We start from the raw sequence: 21,384 nt of genomic DNA on the forward strand, positions 1-21,384 counted from the left end.
AGAAATGGTTGCAGTACATAATTTTTGCTTATTATTTGTATGGAAGTAAATAATATTACTTAAGTCTAGCCTTGACATTAAGTAGATCTCAGATCTCAGGGGAGTAACATCCCCTCTTTGGGCTCCATTTTCTTTACCTATTAAATGAGAGGTTGGACTAAATGATCTTTGAGATCATTTCTAACTCTATGCCTCAGTTTCCTTATTTGTAAAATAAGAATAATAATAGCACCTCCATGATAGGCTTGTTGTGAGAATCATATGTGTTAAGAAATGGAAAGTACTTTGTAAACCCTTTTTTCCCTTTTCTAAACCTTAAGATGCCAGGTATTGTTGTTGTTATAAATTTATTTGACTTGTAAGTTTATATTTTTCTATACTAGGAAATTGTAAAAGAAAGCAACTGGTAGAACAATTTTTTTTCTTATGTCTGATCTATATATCTCTGGCTGTAAACCTCTCTTTTGGCACCCAGTCTTGGTTCTCTCCAAATGATAGTAATGGCATGATAATAATAATAGCTAATATTTATCTAGTACTTACTTATGCATCAGGCACTGTGCTAGGTGCCTTACAATTATTATCTCATTTTATCCTCACAACAATACTAGGAAGAAGGTGATAATATTATCCCCATTTTACAGATAAGAAAACCGAGGCAGACATAGGTAAATTCCTTGCCCAGGATTACATAGCTACTGTTTGCCCCAGTAGTACATATGGGTGTACTATTACCAAGAATACCTCTACTTTCCACCTTGAAACATCTCTTGCTTTCATTTTTTCATCTTAGCCTGTATGTAAAATACCAACTTTGCTCTAAACCTTTAGCAATATCTTTCTCAGCAATGTAGGGGCTGATAACATGAATCTGGAAGTTATCACTTCCCTAGTGGATCTCTGTAAACTGAAAATCTCTACATTAATTATAGGGAAAGTGACAGTTGGGAGTCATAAAAAACTCATCCCTGGAAGTAGAGTGTTCTGCCCCTGAATCGTGGGGATGCCAACTGGCAGAAATATTTGTCTATGGAAACCAGACCATTTCTCAGTGCTCATCTCCAAACCTGACATATGTACTCTACACATATGGAAAACAGTTGCTTGGGCAGACAACGCAGAAGAACTCAGAAAGTGTCTGTAGTCAGCTCGACAAGTTGAGACACTTGCGAAATCACCCTGAGAAACATGAAAGAAATGGTCGAGAGGGGATGATAAGGAGTTGGACTGAAGGAGACTCCCTTGACAAAGGGGGTCATGTGATTCTCTTGATACTGGGCCACTGCAACTGATCTGGTCACGGATGCTACCTCCCCTCCTGTAGAAGGGCAAGTAAAACTTTCAAGGCCCTGGGACATGTTTCCCAGGTGATGAGGGAAGAGGTAAACAATGACACCCTACCCTGCAAAATCTGACCTGGTATACCTGCTGTGGAATGAGGTACAGCCTTTGGAGACCACTTGTTAAAAAGCCCTGAAGAATCTATTTTCATGGGGTCTCAAGTATAAAAGACTCCCGATATACATGCTATCTCCCCATTATAAGAGAAGAAGGACTGTATTATTTTTCACCTTTGTATTCCCAGAAACTTGCACAGTACCTGGCGCACCACAAATACTTAATAAATGTCAAACAAATGCATGGATATAAGTACAACTCCTCCCCCACTCCCGTCCCCTACCCCCAGTACCCTGAGTTTTCAATGACCTTCTCATACCCACAGCAGAAAAGGACATTCGTCAGGAGAACAAATAATTTGAACATCACTTACAGGTTCTTCACATCAGTGATGCCTCGGAAAGCCTTCCTTGGGATTCCCTGAATCTGGTTCTCGCTCAGATCTCTAAACAAGGGGAGAAAAGCATCCAGTGAATAACCAAGGCCTCTGCTTTATCTGCATCACATTAAGATAACAAAACCCCTGGCGTCTTTAGCCACAATCAAAAGTGTTTTCCAGATTGTTTAGTCTTTGGCTCAGCAACCCAACATCCACATTGTTCTGTAAGTTACAGCATTTTGTTGAAATGGTTACCAGGCAGAGAGCATAGCTTTGCCTCCCCTGGTCGCACAGTGTGGGTGGTCCCCCACCTCCAGGCCACGAGCTGCTGAACTATTTGTTATACCAGGCACCCAGTTCCATGTTTATTCCACCTCCCAGTGTGGGCCCCTTGCTGCCCTGACAGCCTTTAGCCCTCCTCATCCCCGCCTCCCCTGTCTTTTACTAATCTCACCACTTTTCCTTTGTCACTTGGAACGAGAACATAGCAGCTGCCAAAGACAATCGACCTGCTGGATATTCTTAGCCTCTGGTGGCTGCTGGTGAAGGACCACCTCGATACAGGCAGCCCATGACAGTTACCATGCAGCCAAGGTTGGGGGTGTGGGGGTGGGGAGTATTCAGCAGACACATCTGAGTGGGGATTGTCAAGTAACAGAGCAAAGATGATAAAAAATATCAAGATGCCTCCCCCAGACACATTCCCTCTACCCCCATTTTCCTAGCCCCGACTCCTGACTTTTCTCATTGACAAGAATGATGAATTCAAATAGCATTTCAGCAAACCTGCCCCATGAAGAGGTCATGGTGGCAGCTGAGCTAGCGCTAAACGTGGCTAATGGCGTTCCGTTCAGGCGGATAACGGATGGCTAGTCTAGTAGCTTGACTCCCACCAAGTGCAGAGTTCCCTAGGACTATTACCCTCTATCTATGAGCATGGCCATGAGGTCTTAGTTGCTTTTCCTAAGAATAACACAACATATTTTGAAAGAATTCAATTCAGGAAGCACCTCCCAAATACCTACGATGCAGCGGGCACTGTGTGAAGCACGGGGAATGCAGAGATAAATGTGAAATCAGTCCCTGACCTCAAGGAGCTTATATTGTCCTGGGGCAGAGGAGTGAGTGGGTGGACCCGCTGTGTATGTAGCTAAGCGAATAAGAAATTTATTTTACATGAATTGAAAAATAACTGGGGGTATTGGTAGGAATGGAATACAGACAAGAAGCATTTTTAGTCAACAGCAGTGTCTGTCATCTGTGGAATCAAATTTGGAACCTTAGAAATAATCTAGTCCAGTCCTCTCATTTTAGAAAAGAAGAGACCCAGGCTCAGACAGGTGAAGTGATATGCCTAGGTCCACACAGTTAATGAGTGTCTGAAGTGGCATTCAAACCCCAGGTCTCCTGACTCTGGATCCAAAGCTCCATCCACCATGACACCTGCTTTACATTTCAATGGAGAGTTAAAAGAACTCAATAGTCATAATACCATCTTAGATTTGTACAGCACTCTACATTTTCTAAAGTGATTTTGTGTTACCTCATTTTGATCCTTGGTCAGGACTGATGTTATTATTCCAGTTTATTTGTTTTTTCTAGCTTTTGAGAGGAAGTCTGGACCTGTGACCTCGGGTTCTTTGTTCTGGGGAACTCTTGGTATGGAAAATCCCTCTGCTGATGCAGATCAGCAATATATCTCAAAGTCAAAGTTTCACATAGTTGGTGGAAGAGTTTAAGTGACTTACTCAGGGTCACATAACCAGTACATATGTCAGAGGTGGGGCTTGAATACAGGTCTTCCAGAATCCCAGACTAGCCCTCTGGTCATAATGCTTCCCATGCCTCTTTTCCCAGTGAGGATTAGGGAGATTAAGTGACTTGTCGAACCTGGGCCTAGACTCTAGGCCTTCTTCAGACTCTTCTGCTTTTTCCCTTTAATCACTCAGCACAGACCTATCAGATTTACATGTAAACTCTATAAAGAGGGTGACCCTACCAGAATGTGTGCCATGTCCTAACCACCATAGATTCTTCAATAAAGACAGGTTACCAAAGTCTCTGGGTGAAAACCTGCTACTCTTTGATGGAAGGATGTAAACAGTCATCTCTGATTTCCCAATTAAAATTCATTGATTTTTCAAAAAAAAAATAAGCAAAACTCTATCCAGATACGCCTGGAAGGGGATCCTGCTCCTCAAATGACAGTGATCAACCTTCATTGAAACCTTGCTATTTTTACCCCTTTTAATAACAACAGTAACCTCAAAAGGTATGGAAGAAAAAGAGGAAAAGTGAGAGAAACAAACGACCTTCTTTCTCCCATAGAGAGAGAGGTGCTGAGATGTATCAGATGTCCAAATGATTCTCACTGGAACCACTTTTAGATATGTTCATTGTGCTAGGCACTGCTCATGCTAGGAATTCAGTTTTGGGTCTTGGATGGTAGACATAGGTCATTGTGACTTCTGGGGTGCAATGTTAGGGGGCTTACCATCTCAAATCCATTTTCCTTTTATTCTGCGACTGTGTAAGTCAATTTGGACTTACAATGAGTTCCACCGCAGCCTCCCCCAGGCCAGCTTGATTCAATGAGTAGGGCTCCAGCCTGGAGTTGGCCCCTGAACAAAAACCCATGATGACACTAGGGGTCAGAAAGTGTCACTGAGGGCACTCTTCTGTTTTCCATCAGGCCCAAGGAGAAAGGGGGACTGAGTTCTTGTCATCAAACTAATTCAATTTCTCCCAGTCATCCAGTCTACACCCAGAGCTCCCAGCAGTCACAATTGTTTTCACTCAGACACTCACAGACGGGACTGGACTGTTAGGGGACGAACCTCTTTTCAACCCTGGTCAAACAGGGGCTGACCTCCCTAACCAACCTGAAAAACAGCACACCCCACAGCCTCCTATATTTGTTCTTGCTGTTTCCTCCACTACAAAGAGGGACTTGAGGCACCCAAATGGCTAAAAGCAGATCATTAAACTGGTGGGAGAATACAAAGGATACGAAGGGCAGGTTATGGGGGCTACTTCAGAGTAAACACTTAGACCCTCAATTTGGAGCAGGCAATGAAGGAACATTGTGCGGCCAGGAACACCACAGGGCAGATGTCATTTGGGCTAATTAGCTCTCTGGAAGAAGGGCTAAGCTGTAGAAAAGAGGGAGAGTTGGGGTGAAGTTACTGGGGAAAGGAGAGTGAGCTTATACAAAGGCTGAATTCAAGACACCCACACGAACAGAATTCTGAGCTTCACGAAGAAGTCAGGGCCCAACAAAGTTCACACTGGGTTTTTGCAAAATATCTTCTTGTGGAAGATCACCTTTGGAATCAAATCCCCCCAGCTGAGCTCTATTCATAGCTAATGAGCCTAATTTACACTCCTACCGCCCCAGCATCACTCCCCCCACTCAAGTCCAGCCAAACAGGAAATTGTAGGAAATTCATCTGTTCCCTATGACAATCTGCTTGTAAATTTTATTAATTTTATTTTCCATTGAGCTCTTCTTCTCTGGATAACAATAGCACTGCCATCAATCTGCAGGATTGTCTATTGATTTCATAAATACCTCTACTGGTCTGACAAACTGACAGCTGTAAGGGGGTTACTGATGTGGTGGGGAGAAAAGTTCAGGGCTATAGGCTTCATTTTCTGTAACCATCCCTTCATAATTATAGCCTGGCCTTTGTGATGGCCACTAATAATAGCATGTTTATCTCAGCTTGATTCCAAAACAGTGAGCCATCATGGAGCACCAGCCTTGAGAAAGACCACGGAAGCTACTTTTAACCGATGCTTAAATAAAAATAACAAATTCTATCCATTTTGCCCAGGAAGACTATTTTTGGACAATTGCCTGCTAAGCTTTTTAGTGCCTCACCCTTGGTGGCAAGGGTGTTTCATGGAGAGAAGAGCAGAAAAACTCGGGGAGCACCCTACTAGCTGGTGACCCTAGGCAAATCACTTAACTTCTCTGGGTCTCAATTTCCTTACATGTAAAATGGGAGCGACTGGACCAGATGATCTCCAAGATTAATTTCAACTCTCTCAATATATGATTCTATGAGCCTAAAGTAGTCTTTGTAAGTGAATAACGGACAAGGGGCAATCTCTTTGCAGGTGCCTAAAGGAGGGGGCTAGGAAATGGGCTTACTGCAATGGAAAGTGGGGAAAGGGATTCAGTACATTTTAAAAATGATTAAAGTCTTGGAAGAATCCAGAACTGCATTAGCTAGAGAGCATTCTTTAGCTTCCGGAAAATGATTAACCGACTGATTATTCTATCCAAAAATACAAGACCAGGGAGAACTTATTAAGGAGACAGTAAGTCAAATCGGAGTTGGCAAGAACCAATATATCCCCCGTCTGCCCCCCCTCTTTTTAATTTACTAAAATGCTTTGGACACAGATTAACTTTCTTCACAAATTTATTATTGCTTCATCTGCCTTGAAACGGGAACTGTAGACACTTTGATAAATGGATTGAAAGGTTGTCTAGTTTCAGTGTAGCTGCTGTAAAGTGCTTCCCGCAGCCCTCCCCATAATATCAGTCCTCAATTGTCCCCGGTGCATCAGTAAAAGACATTTCCCACCCTCTGCTGCTGCCTGTCTGTCTCCCATCTCATTCCCTGCACCATCTCAATCCCCTTCCCCTCCCCCCGCTTTTGCCCCTTGGAAGTCCATACGATAATCTGAATATCTTTCCTCTCTTTGTCCAGAAATAGGACACTTACAGAATCATGGGAACATCTATTTCGATGCCTTCATTTTACAGATGGGGAAACTGAGGTCCAAGTAAACGAAGTGGCTGTAAATCCAGTGCTCTTTTTACTGCACTATGCTGTCACACCTGGCCAGATCAGACTCACTGTCCCCAGAAATCCTATCCAAGTAAAATGACAACTTGTGTAGTAAGTAGGCAGAATTGGTGAAGTTTTGGAGCTGGAAGGGAGTGTAGAGGTCATTTCAACCAAACCTTTCAATTTACAATTTAGAAACCGTGCCCCTAAGCATTAATGATTTGTCCAAGTTCCTACCCTCAGTAAGAAACAAAAGAAAAAAAGGAGGGGGGAAGAAACAAACAAAAAGAAACAAAAGCAGGATTTGACTCCAGTTTCAGCATTATTTCTACTATAGCATTTTGCTTCCCTATTGAGCTGCTAATATATAGGGTATCTTTCCTCACTCCAGGGGCAGGGTAGCCTAATACAGTATAGCCTGGAGCTGGGACCTCTCTGGTGCTTATATATCCTGGTCAAGAAAGAGAATGTGGAGTTAGGTTAGGTTTTGTTTTGTTTTAGCAAGTTCTCTAAATTTTGGGAAATAGTAGGGGAAAGTTGGGAGTTCTCCAACTTTTAAAGACAATTTCCACAATCACATCAAAGCTATGGATTTCTACTGACAAGGAAGGCTCACTCCAACCTTGAACTCTCCCATTACTGATATGTAGAGTACAGATGGAAGAGGTTATGTCGTGAGAAAACACCTACTTCCTTGCTTATTCAAGTCCCTGAGAGAGGAGAAGGGCTAGATTCTCTTCTAGTGGTGGGGGAGGGGGGAGGGAAGAAGAGGGAGGAAGGCACTGTCTTTATTCTAGAGAATTTCTTCTGATTAGCAAGGTTCACAAAAGTTACTGCAATACTTAGAATATAAGCTCATTGAAAATAGAGATTTCCTCATTCTTTGCATTTATATCCTCTGGACCTAGAAGAGTGTCTCACATATAGTAGTTTCTTAAATAAATGCTTATTGACTGAGTGATATCCACAAGTAGTCATGTCTATTTTTATTTTTCCTTGTCTTAGATCATGATGGCCACTTCTGTTTTTTAACTTATCCTCGGTCATAACAGAATCTATGCTAGCCCTTTCTTTTAGCTTTGTATGAATTTTTATGTTTCCAGTGTATTTCTTCAAATAACATATTATTTGATTCTGCTTTCTAATTCATTCTGCCTCCCTCCTCCATTTTATGGGCCAGTTCATCCCATTGACTTTCATGTTATGATTGTTAGGGGTGCATGTGTGTGTGAGCACATGTGGTTTTTGTCAGGAGAAAGGATAAGGGGAAAGAGATTGAGATTTAACAGTTCCTATATTGAACAAAACACAAACGTGCTGCTAATTCTTTCAATTAAATCTGAGGGGAAAAGATCTTGGGGAAGAAAATCCCCCTTTGTTTATTTTCTGTACAGAACCACACAGCTACAGGATGCTATTGTTAGAAGAACCTTAGAGATAAGATTTAATTTTTACTTCTGATTTTCTTGGGGAAATGGATGAGATCTGGACTGGGAGAGTCTGACAGAAGACTGGACTAGATGGCAGGAGGACCTGGGGGACAAGAGTTCTGCCTTAGCAAGAATCTTTAGACTGAGCAGAATAATCCTGAGAGATACACCAGCCAGGATGCAGGTATTAGTGATTGCAAAGAAGGCATGAAGGGCTAAGGAAACAAGGGGAGCTGACTATGGCATACAAGGCAGGATCATTCCATTCTCTTCTTCTGTCTCTACTGCACTCTCATCTTCACCTCATCTTCTGTGTTTGCAACACAATAGATACAATGGAAAACTAGAGAGGAGTAAATTCAGTTCATCATCCTCCATCCAAAAGGATATTAAAATTTTGAAATAATGGACTTTTTTATATGGAATTACTTCTACAACTTGGGGTGGCAATAATAGATTTATTGACCTTCCAAATTCCTTTTGACTTGGTCCAAAATTTGTGTTCACTAAAAATATGTACACCAACTAACAATAAGGAAATCAGCTCGCTAGTGTAGTGGTTATCGGGGAAAGTGATTTGAAGACTTACAATTTCTGATTATAATAGCTATATATAATATATAATAGCTAGATTTATATAGTGCTTTAAGGTTTACATATGTTAACTTGCTGGGTCCACATAACAATCTTGTGAGGTATTACAGTTACTATTATCATTCCCATTTTATAGATAGGAAAACTGAAGCTGAGAAAGATCAAATGACTTGCCTGGGATCACACGACTAGTAAGTACAATTTGAGGCTGGATTTGAACTCAGGTCTTCTTGACTCCAAGTTAGGAGTGGCAGGACTGAGAATTGATGGACCATGTATCAACTTAAGTATAGAACAGTTCTAATTCTTCTCTAAGACCTGTGGTAAGGTGAAGCAGGCTACTACTTTGTTAGCTAATGAAGGCTTGCTCTCAAATAGGTGATCTAGGACAAAAGACAAGTATGGACTGGGCTGAGGAAATACTTCCTCAAAGTATTTACATCCTGGGAGTTGAGCTAGGAAAGATACACAGAAATCAATTGATCAACTCATGAGGACTTCTGGGAACTGTCCCTTCCAAACAGGCATGTGATATTAGTTTTTTTCAAAATTCACTGAAAAAAAAAAAGAATAAACCAGAGAGTATAGGAGATGGATGGTAATGTTCCAGTATTGCTTTTTGGCTTTACATGGGGTGGGGTAGTAATTAGAGATCTGGGTGGGTGACCACTTTGATGTAGAGAAGGAAGAAGGGTTAAAGGAATGTGAGTTTCCTAGGGTCACTAATTAAACTGATGGCTGAGCTGACATTAGGACTAGGAGCCCTGGACTCTCTGGTTTTGGATCCCATGATCATAGATTTACAGGATTTAGACTTATGAGGAAGATAGGAAGGGAGGAAAGAGGGAGGGGGAAAGGGAGGAAAGAAGACAGGAAAGGAGAAAAGAAAGGAGAAGAAGAGAAGAAAGGGAGGGAGGAAAATGAAATTAAAGGAAAGAAGGAGGAAAGGAGAAGAGGGAGGGAAAGAGGAAAGAAGGGAAGAAAAATGGGAGGAAGAAAAGAAAGAAAGGAGGAATAGAAGAAGGAATGAAAGAAGGAAGGAAGGAAGGGTAATACTCTATCCATTCATCCATAGATAGCTATGTGAAGATCTCAAAAAAAAATCTATCGCCCCTGCCCCCCAAAAAGCAATAAATCTGCTGCATATCACTATGTGTTTCAAGTAGAAAATAAAAAAAAAATGCTCTGCTCACCTTTGTCTTAAACAGCATGAGGGACTTTCAGGAGAGAAATGGCTCCTCAGGAGGTTTTCCAACGTGAACTTCACTGAGAATTTATCCTAATAAGTAAATCTCTCCTGCTGGCAATTTATCTTAATAAGCAAGATCACATCTTTGCCATTGGGTCACTGTCAAAGCTGAATGAGGCCAGAGCACATGTTCCAGTGACAAAGCCCCCATTTCTCCTGCTGCATTTCTATTATGGGGCTTCTTTTGTCCAAGGGAGAATACAGCAGAGCTCCCAAAATGATTCCCAAAGAAGCCTACATTTCTTGGGGAGCCAGAGAATCAAAGGATTGACCAGGAAACAAGAAACAAACATTTCCCAATGCACCAAAGCTTACTTTCTGAATATTCTTTAGCAGAGGGAACAGCAGGAGTTTCCATCTCTAGCTGCTTCAGTGACATTAAAAAGTTATTAAATGAAAGAAGGATGTCAACAAAAGCAATGCTTTCTTTATTTCGCTTTATTTCTCCCCCCCCCCCCCCATTTTGCCTTTTCAGGCAAACTCATTAGAAAGGGCCAAGTCATCCCATCCAGTTGTTTAATGAGCTGCTGAGCAAAGGTCCTTAGTATGAAATGTCAAGCTTGTATGACTAATTAAAATATACCTACACGACCAGCTTAAGCAGGTAACAATTCACATACAATTACATATATGAATATACTAGGACCCATATTTATATTCCCCAAAGCAGCACGTGTAGTATGGTGTTTTGTTTTATGTGGGGTCCAGAACCATGATTTTAGTGTAGGGAGTTGTCAGTGTGGGAACTTTTTCCATACATACCAGATCTGCCACTCTTCTCTCATTTAGAGTTTGCCTGAGGCACCAAGGCAGTAAGTGACTTGCCAAAGGTCACACTATTGGTATTTGTCAGGGGGTAGAACTTAAACCCAGTTCTTTTAGATTCTGAAGTCAGCCTTTATTTCTAGTTATCATAATGTTTCTTTCAACAACCAGAACCTATTATGTCATCCCATATCCAAAGCCTGGTTAGCAATTACAGCTAGACTGGGAGAGTCTAGACTTTTGTCTAGTCTGTCCTTTCTTCCTTCCTTCCTTCCTTCCTTCCTTCCTTCCTTCCTTCCTTCCTTCCTTCCTTCCTTCCTTCCTTCCTTCCTTCCTTCCTTCCTTCCTTCCTTCCTTCCTTCCTTCCCCATCCTTCTTTGCTTTCTTTCTTCTTTCCCTACTTCCATCTCTCCCTCTTTTCCTTCCTCTATCCCTTTCTTTCCCTTCTTTATTTCTTTTTTCTTAGGTGAAAATAAAATGCGAAGCCCCAAAGCTGATCTACATCCTCTGTGGGTCATGGTTATTTCCAAAGGTACTTTCTCTTCCTCTGAAAATAAAATTTATCATCAAGATATCATCATAATGAAGTTATTTTTTTAAATCTTAAGGTGACTAGTTTGGCTTTGTGGGAAAAACTTTTACCTGAGAAGCAAGGATCAGCTGGGTTTCAGCAACCACAGTAGACTAGGACTAGGTGTTATATTTGTTTTGCTTTTATCCAATATCTATCAGTTGCCTGACAATCGAGAAGGCAGACAACAACATGGATGTAAGTAGAATTTTACACCAGAGAAGCTTTTACACCAGAGAAGATCAAATCCCTCAGACCAGATATGAAACATAAAACAAATGTAGTTAGCAAAGCTGGGTATGTATAGTCCTAATTCCTCTCTAAGACTTGGGGAGAGGAGAAGCAAGCTATGTCAGCAAATGAAGGATTGTTTTGGAATCTCTGCTCTAGGACAAAAGGCGGGTGTGGACTGGGCTGAGCACTTCCTCAAAGTATTTACATCCTGGGAGCTGAGTTGGGAAATAGCTAGAGATGCCCATTCTTAAAAGATGTACAGGAATAGAGTAACTGATGAAGACTTCTGGGAACTGTCCCCTCCAAACAGGCACGTAATTTTATGCCTTTTCAAAAGTTACTGAACGGAAGAATAACCCAGAGAGAATAGGAGGGAGAGGACACATTCAAGAGAGGACACATTTGGCTTCACCAGTGTTTTGGCTTGTGCTTTCTCTTAGCTTTACTGGGTGGGTGGGGGCGTAGGGGAATCAGAGATCTGGGTGGGTGACCACTCTGATACAGAGAATGAAGAAGAGGCCAAGGAAGGTAAATTTCCTAGGGTCACTTATTAAATTGGTGTTAGAACTGACATTAGAACCAGGAGCCTTAGGTTCTCTGGCTTTGGATACCATGAGCCCAGGTTTATTGGATTTAAAAGGAGCCTAGTCTGATCCCTTTGTTTTTACAAGGCAAACTGTGTCCCAGAGAGGGGAAGTAACTTGCTTAAGGTTTCACAGAGCCAGCATTCAGATAGAGATCCTGATTTCAGTTCTCAGCCTGGGGTCTGGGAGAATGAGTGCTATGAGTTACAAGTGCATTCTAGATGCCCCATAGGAGTACCCTGGATAATCCTTTGTCCCTAGTCAAGAGAAATAATTTTTTTGGTTTCATGGATGATCTGATGGGTTCTAAATATGGAACATGTTGGAGTTTTGTTTTGGGGGTTTTGGGGTTTTTTTGGCAAGAGGCCAAGGAAGTATGAAGCTAATACAGGATGCAGGAAAGCCAGAACTCAAGTAATTTCAGTAATTTAACCACTTCTCCCATCAGTGAAGATCAAACTCCTTGTCTTCAATCACAGAATCCGCTTTTCCAAAGCAGCCACCAAACTGGGGCTAGCAGGGTTAACCAAGGATGCTATTGCAAATATTATCCTCATTCATTTAATTATCATATGCAATTCAAACTAACAGCTCTTGGTGTTCATGAAATAGCATTATAATTGACTGATCATCTCTGACAAATGGTACCAGTGCAGATTTTTTTTCAGTCTGCTTACTAATCCCTAGGATTATCACAGTTTAGCACTAGGACAGTTATATTATAGGGGCTTTGGAATTCCTCATTAGCCTCATTGCTCTAGTTTTGGCCCAGTTGACTATATGCCCAAGTAAGGTAAGATCTTTCTGGACTAACATATGCATGGCCTGGTTTGTCTGCATTTCAGCTATAGTCTAGTTTAGCCTTACACATAGTAGGCAGTAAATAAATATTTGTTAATCAGTTGACTCATCTACTGAGCATGCTTGGGGGCTTTTGCTTCAGTTGTGATTCTTGTGACCTGGAACTGTTTCCAAATAGGAAAATCTAATGGTAAGAGTCTGGGTGAAACCAGACACCTGATATGCTCTTTGTTCTTCACCTGGCCCAAGGGGCCATGCCAATTTAGCAGGCCAGCAATGTACAGCCACAGAGTTTTGGAGAATCAAATCTAGTTGCCTTATTTTCCCCAAGGCTAGATATTGCCTATAGGGTTTATGAAAGGAGTTCTTTGCTCCCTCATCTCTTCTCCTTTGTGCCTTACATACAACCCCCACCCCCATCCCCCACTCTTTCTTCCCCCTGCCCAGGCTGACATCAGATGCTTTCATCTCTAATTTGATTGTAGAGGCTGACACTGTCAATCTGAAATCCACTAACATGCCTGATGGTGGCTGGGCAGGGGAAGAGTAAGGGGGAGTCAAATTCATCTTCAGAAGTGGCTTTATGTAAATCAATCCTCTTGCCGAGACCCTGGAGCCAGGCATTTGCTGATTAATTGAAAGAAAGTCCTTGTTCCCTTGTCTTCTCTAGAGAAATGGCCCAAATTGTGTATTCTCTCCTTCCATAAAGCCATCTCCATGCCAAACATCTCTGCAATTAGGAAATAGAATCTTCTCCATCCTGGGTGAACGGGGGAGGGGAAGATATATCAATTGGGAAGGGAAAGGACACTGTGAAGAATAAGGGTTAGCGTGTCCTGTGTCCCAGAGTACTGCCTCACCCAACCACTTCACAATTCAACTTGTGCCAGTGGTCATTCCCGTCACTGATAACTAACTTGGCTTTCCCTTTCACCTTCCTGTGAATAGACAGACAGGTTGATGTAGGTTATGTGGGTTGATAATACACTGGCAAAAATACTGGACAATTTACTTCTGCGCTTAAGGGTGGGAAGTTGGCCATGAAAAAGCCTTTCATATCAACAACTCCCTGATAGATATCTGTTTATTTTGTGATTAGCAAATGTTTTGAGACATCATCTCCTTCCATGCCCCTCCTCTCAACCTCTGGCTTTTTTTTGGGGGGTAGAACTCAAGCACATGATCTAGATTTGTTTCATTTCTGTAGATCTAGGGGCATCGGAGGGATTTTGTGAATGGCTTACCTTTTTCCTGCACCTGTGTTATTGTTTCTTCCCCAGAGAAGCTTTACCAAGAAGCTCGAGTGACAGAACATACAAGAAACTGCTCCCCTTGATTCAATAACAGAACCAAGACGCTGCTGAATCTGACTTCAGAGAAAAGCTAAAAGGTAACTTGTTCCCATGGACATGGTAAAACATGAGGCTATGTTGTAAGGAAGTTTATCCTTGTTAACCTGCATGCTAGCTGAATGGCATTTTATTGCAGTCACACTGCCATCTCTTTTTGCTACTGATGTCTACTTTCTAAATGACAAAGGATGAGTCTATTTCCATGAGCTTGTTCCTTAAAGGGGCAGTTAGTCTAGATGGGCTACAAAAGTCCAATTCCTTCCTTCTTTCTTCTCTGACCCATCTATTTTTCCCTGATTAAGTATTTTTAAGACTATCTATTATTGTGTACCCCACTTCTGACACATGCTGGTTGTGTGACCCCAGGCAAGTCACTGACCATCTCCCTGTTCTAAGTAACCCTATAATGATCTGAGACGCAAGAAGGAGGGGGAGTTTCATCATCTAGATGTTCCCTATATCAATGAAATCACAGATCTCGTCTCTATTCCTATCCATGTATCTAGAAAAGCTTTGCTTCTGAGGACTACCCAACTTAGAACCTTTGACCAAAATGAATTTACGTGGCTAAAGTGACACAATGACTCAAATAAGTATCAGGGGAATATGAAACATATACAGAGACTTCAATGGCTATTATGTCATCAAAAAGTATAATGTAGCCCATCCATACATATCCTGTGCATCTCATGCCCACATTCTCCATTAAATTTATTTCTAGGGGAGAGGCCACTCAGCATGCTAGGATCTTTCTTCTTGATCTCTGGATAATACAAGAAAAGTTTTCTATTGGTTATCTATGGTCATGACAATCCATGTTCATAGATAATCCAGATGATTCAAGCAAGTAGACTTGACCTTAAGGATATCGGCCAATTGGGAAAAGACATTTGGCCCATTGAGGAAGTGACTCTGGCAAAACTTTGTCCGTGAGAATGGAGCCTTCTGCATTACTTATTCCAGCTGTCCAGCTGTTAGGAAATTTGGATGCAATGCTACAGTCCGAGGTGATTCCCATTCTGTCTTCTTGTTACTTTTCAGAAGCCCATTAAATGAGTGAAGGCTCTGTGTTGAAGGTGAAACACTATCCTAGGGCCTTCTGCCGATAAAATCAATGCAGCTTCAGAATGACTGAAAATTATCTTCCATCCAAGCAGTAAAGCTATTCAGCGGGAGCTCAGTATTCTTAGCTACAAGGCTGGCTTCTCAAAGCCCAACATCAGATGAAGCATATTAGCGCTTAAGCCATTAAGCTGCATTAATTCTAAAGAAAGGCATTTCTCCTCATGATCCCTCAATCTACTTATTTGTTCAGTTCAAAGTAATTATAGTTATTGCTAATAACTTACACTTGTGGATGCCCAGCTATTGATGAACAGAGAATAAATGCAATTTTTTATTGGTTATTTATGTAAAAAACTGATCTATCTTGATAGATTCCCACCAGCTTTGAAGTTAACATGAATATTTAATCGAAGTCCCACTTCTGGTCAGTCCGATTGAGAGGCAGCAGATAAGGGACATGAGCACAAGAATTAACAACAGATAACAGTAGAGAGAAAAATGAATTACTGGAAAAAATGTGAAGTCTCTCTAGCAATCCTCATGCCAAAGACAACAAATTCCCCTAACTTCACTATTCAGTTAAATAAGAAGGCACTTCAAGATTGGGTCTTTGGATTTTATGGGGTTTGGAAGACTTGGAAGATCCATTCTGAAATGCATTACTTGACCAAACAGAACTATCTGCCCTTACCATTCATTTCCTAATGACCCCCTCTCCCCAGTCTTTTATTTCATACCCAGTGGTCTTGGTCTCATCCAACATCACTGATAGTACAGCAAAAACACACTCAGTTCTTTGGAGGCTGTGAGAAGGCAATGAGGTCCAGTGGAAAAAATACTTGACTGGGTTTTATATATACTTCTATCCCTAACCAGCAGTGTGATACTAAGCAAGCCATTTCTTTCTCCATGCTACAATGTCACAGAATCAGTCAACAGTATTTATTAAGTACTTAGTATGTATAAAGATATATGTATGGATGCATGTATATGTGTATACAAATATATAAGTATATAGAAAATATACACATGCATATACATGAATATATGTGTGTACATGCATGTATAAACATAGCATATCTACTACAAGGTAACTTCAGGTGGGGGAAGCACTAGCTGCTAAGGGAATCAAGAAAGACCTCATGTAGAAAGTGATGCTTGAACTGAGTTTGTTTGTTTGTTTGTTTGTTTGGCCGGGCAATGAGGGTTAAGTGACTTGCCCAGGGTCACACTGCTAGTAAGTGTCAAGTGTCTGAGGCCGGATTTGAACTCAGGTCCTCCTAAGTCCAGGACCGGTACTTTATTCACTGCACCATCTAGCTGCCCCTGTTAAATTTCAACCTACTCAAACCTATTAGCTTTAATGTTATAGAACCTTAAGATTCATTTATTTATTTGTTTTGCTGGTGTTGTCATTTAACGTGTTAGTCATCTAAGACTTTAGCCAAGTCATCGATAAAAAAATGTTAAACAACACAGGACCAGCATAGATACTTGGGGAACTACATTGCAGACTTTTTTTTTTTCCCAAGCTGGCATGGAACTATTAATGATTACTAATTGGGTCTAGCCATTCAATCAATCCTAAATCTATCTATCCAAAATTACTATCATCCAAGTCCATATCATCTTGTCTTTGCAACAAGAATAGCATAAAGATAAAGAATAACTTGATAAAGAATATAGTCTTTATAGACTTTATTCCCCTGATCTGCCAGTTTAATAACCCTGTCAAAAAAGGTAATAAGGTTAATCTGGCATTAGGTGAATGAAGACTCTGAGGGTTCTCTTAGATTGACTGTAGGTTATTTTTGAGAGAACTTGGCCCTTTGAGATCTCCCAGAACTCAGGGATTCAGATGTTTCATAAGGAAATGAAGTGAGTGAGAAGGGGGCACAGAGGATACTGGGCTAGCTTCTCCTCTCCTGACCTCAGTTCACTCATCTATAATATGAGGGGATTACAATAGGTGATTGCTAAAATTCTTTCCATTCCCCAATCCTATTATTTGCTGATCTTTCAGCCGCCTAGCTGAGCAACACTCATTCTCAGAACAGAGCCTGAGTAGTGAAGCAGGAAGAGTGGAAAGGGCTCTGAATCTGAAGTCAGTGGCCTTGTGTTCAAATCCCAACCCTGCTATTTACTTGTGTGACATGGGGCAAGTCACTCCCCTCTCTTTTGGGGGCTGTACTTTCCTATTTTATAATATGAGGACATTGAATTAAGTGGTCAAAGATCCTGTGATTCTTTGGTTCATCTCCCCATACTCTGTCCACTCATGCCAGGTCTTAGCCCACTTCAATAGAGGCAGCATCTGGAAAAAAGACCAGCCCAGTTAATTCCAGGCGAGGAACCAGTTAGTTAACGGAGTGGTTAGCAGACAGGGCCAACAAAGTCGTTCCTTCTAAACTCCTAACTGCAGCTGCATTCCCAAGTTTCCTTAGCCCCGGAAGGCAAAGAAAAGATTTGGCAGAAAGAGCCTTCTGGGGGTTTCAAACTTTTTACATTACGAGACACTTTTTTAAAAGCACCATAAAATTTCAAGGCACATACTTAATGTACAAATGGTAGGATATATTGATTCCTTGGCCATCCCCTAGTATCTTAAGTTTACCCAGAAGACCATTTATTTAATTAACTTAGTGCTTTATTAATATAAATTTCTACTATTGATCATAAGAGAAGCTGACGTGAGCTCAAGTTGGGCATACATCAGCGCCACTCAAAGCAGCGCCACTTAGAGGAGGGCTGGCACTAAAATCAAGGGGAATGGCAGCAAGTGGTCCCTTGGGACAACAGGGCTCAGCTGAATCTTAACATTTTTACAGAGCCCATTTCCCCCGCCCCCCATCTCCCCTCTTCTCTTAAAGCAGAAAGCGTATGGAAATGAGTTATGAAAATGGTCTTTGCTTGCACGTATCAATTAAGCATGTCAATACCTTAATTAAATTGCTCAACTTTAATGAGATTTATACCAATGAATATGTTTTATAGTTATAATAGCTTTTTTGGCCACCATTCAAAATGTCAAATAAATTGTGAAAAGGGGATTAAAAACCCCTGTAATTGACATCTGAACTGAAGCCAGGTTTTTCCCCTTCCTTTCTTTCTCCTTCATTCATGTGATTTTGGAGAACATATATAAAGTAATGAACCCTGTAATAGCTTTGCTTTTTAAATGTCTTTTTATTCTCCAATTCTAATCCTTCTTATCAACTTCTCTAAGCTTCACACCATTGAACTTAAGAACCTTTCCCTCCTCCTTTAGGACTCTCTTCTTGAAAACCAGCTGTGTCCCCGCTCCCCACATGATAAAACTGAAATATCTGTTTCACCTGCAAACTATAGTGTGCCCCTCAAATCCTGAAACTTAGCTGGGGCATTCTGAGAAAGGTAAGGGACAGTCAGGCCTCCACAGCTTCCTGGTCCCATACTGCACCTGCTGTCTTGACTCAAGGACAATCTTTTATGCCAAGTCTCTCGCCATCGGAGTGACCCACATCTTCCCCATAATAACCCCCAAAGACTAACTCTAAGCATGGAAATGCTACCCAAGAGCCAGCACTTCCCTTCAAGGCAGCCACACCTTCCACTGCTGGCCTCAAGTGAAATGACCCCAGCCAAATCAGAGGAAAATCTTCATCATTACCAGATCTCTTGGCTCATAAAGGAGCCTTAACTTTTCCCTGCCTTATACCATTAACCTCTACCTGGCCGCATTCTTTACCAGTAGAAAATTAAGTGTTTGGGTCCTTGCTCAGAACCTGGGGCAGGAACTGAACAGAAGATGAACACATTCATGGACCCACTCCCCTTGTATGTGATGCTCAAAGGGACTGCTTTGGTTTGCTTTTTACTTTGAATGATCTTTGAAGATTTTTTAAAATCACCAATCCATACTGAGGAAAAGGATTTGAAAGCAGAAGTTGGGGCTCTCCTATAAAGTCAGCAAGATCTTGGCAGAATGCTGAGCTTGGGTGAACTATCTCAGGACAAATCAAATCCTGCCTCAGATATTTCCTAGCTGTGAGACACTGGCCAAAGGTATAGGAGCATAGACTTAGATTTGAGTTGGGAGGATCTTAAAGGTCATCTGCTCCATGTCTCTCCTTTTTTACATATAAGGAAACTGAGGAAGGAGGTGAAATGATTTGCCAAATGTCTCACAAGTCATAAGTAGCAAGCACTCAGTTGAGGCTGATATTCAGTGAGAACTGACAACAAAGGTAGTGCTGCCTAAGACTCCAAGTCCTTAGGGTGCCAAATGAAACACAAGTGGGGATAAAATAAGAAAAGTTCAACATTTATATAGGCTTCCCAAGGTATTCCATATTTTCAATCTCATATGATCTTGTTTTAAAAGAAAATTAGAAATATAAATAAAAACTTTTATATATTCACTTGTAAGAATAAGTATAATCTCGGGGCAGCTAGGTGGCGCAGTGGATAGAGCACCGGCCCTTGATCAGGAGGACCTGAGTTCAAATCCCACCTCAGACACTTAACACTTCCTAGCTGTGTGACCCTGGGCAAGTCACTAACCCCAATTGCCTCACCAAAATAAATAAATAAATAAATAAAAAGAATAAGTATTATCTCATCTAGTTCTTCTGTGAATTGTATGAATGAGCCTATTCAGAGGTTAAACTTATCCATTGATAGAGTTGTTTAGCTGTATCTTCTCAACATGCATCCAATATTTAATGGTAATCTAATCTCTCTTTGCTTCAGTTTACTCATTTGTAAAAAAAATTCTCTACTTTACAGGGGTGGTTATGAGGAGCAAATAAGGGGATATATGCAAAAATTGCAATAGCCTAGATTGTTTCAATAGCCTCCTTTTTGATCTCCCTCTCTCAAGTCTGTCAACACTCCAATCCACCCCTCCATAAGTCACCAAAGTGATTTCCCTAAAGTACATGTCCTGAGTGAGCACTCCTTGTTCCCTCAATACACACACACACACACACACACACACACACTCTCTCTCTCTCACTCAATAAACTCCAATGACTCCTATTACTTTCCAAGATCAAATATAGACTCCTCTAAGCAGCATCTTGCTTATCTTAACATATTCTATAAATGTAGCTCATTCCCATTGTTATGGTTTAGTTACTATTCTGTATCAGAAAGCTTACACTTGGAGAGGTTACCCTGAGTTGCCAAGAATCAGTTCATAATTGCCCTCTTTTGAAGTCACATGATGATCCCTACATAGATTCCTCTTAGATTGGACAGACTGGGTAAATGGGTTTCAGTTGTCCAGTTGTTTTTTCAGTCATGTTTTGACTCTTTATGACCCCATTTTGGGTTTCTTGGCAAAGATACAGGAGTGATTTTACCATTTCCTTTTCCAGCTCACTTTACTAATGAGGAAATGGAGGGAAACAGGATTAAGTGACTTGCTCAGGGTCACACAATAAGTGTCTCAGGCCAGATCTGAACTCAGGAAATCTCTTCCTGACTCTAGGTCTGGCACTCTATCTAATGCACCACCTAGTGGGGGCTCAATGCAAAGTCACATTGCTACTGGATGATCTGATGATGGTCCTAGATACTTGAAGCTATATGGTAAGCCCATTTCTCCTGCTTTTGAGCTTCTAGCATCTTTAATTCATGCCGTCCTTCACCAAGTCAAACAAACAAATGAACAAGCCAAAAACTCAACTTAATTCTTGTCCCCAATTTCCAGCAAAAAAACTAAGAACTAGGGCATTTTAGAGCTAGAAGGAATCTCAGAGATCAACTACTCCAGCACTCCAGCTCTCATTTTTTTAGATGAGCAAAAGGATAAATCCTGAAAGGATAACTGGTTTGCTCAAATTTGGAAGCTGGTTAGCAGCAAAGATAGAACCTAGATCTTAGAACAGTAAAAGGAAGATAGCTCTGGAGTCAGTGAACCTGAGTTCAAATCCTGCCTATGACACTTACACTTGTAGGAGCTTGGACAATACTGAGGCCCTAGTTTTCCTAATATGTAAAAAGAGAGGGCATGGACAGGATGGATCCTGAGGTCATTCCAGATCTGCTTCTATATCCCTAGAATGGTCACCTGTCAATCCAGGACTCTTCATGAGACCATACCATCACTGGTTTATTCTCCAGAAGGTGATTTCTCCTCAGTGTATCAGACAGGAAATAGAAGGTCTGATGTGGA

At 41.2% G+C, this 21,384-nt stretch overlaps 1 protein-coding gene across 1 annotated transcript in view; it reads right to left on the reverse strand.

Annotated features, from left to right (window-relative positions):
• Nucleotides 1-21,384, reverse strand: part of SLIT3 (slit guidance ligand 3) — an 815,836-nt gene that overhangs the window by 269,162 nt on the left and 525,290 nt on the right. The window contains exon 5 of the mRNA XM_043985299.1: nt 1,772-1,843. Coding sequence (XP_043841234.1) covers nt 1,772-1,843 — 72 coding nt within the window. The remainder of the gene's footprint in view (nt 1-1,771; nt 1,844-21,384) is intronic.

The sequence above is a fragment of the Dromiciops gliroides genome, chromosome 2, assembly GCF_019393635.1.
Source record: "Dromiciops gliroides isolate mDroGli1 chromosome 2, mDroGli1.pri, whole genome shotgun sequence".
NCBI classification, from domain to species: Eukaryota; Metazoa; Chordata; class Mammalia; order Microbiotheria; family Microbiotheriidae; genus Dromiciops; species Dromiciops gliroides.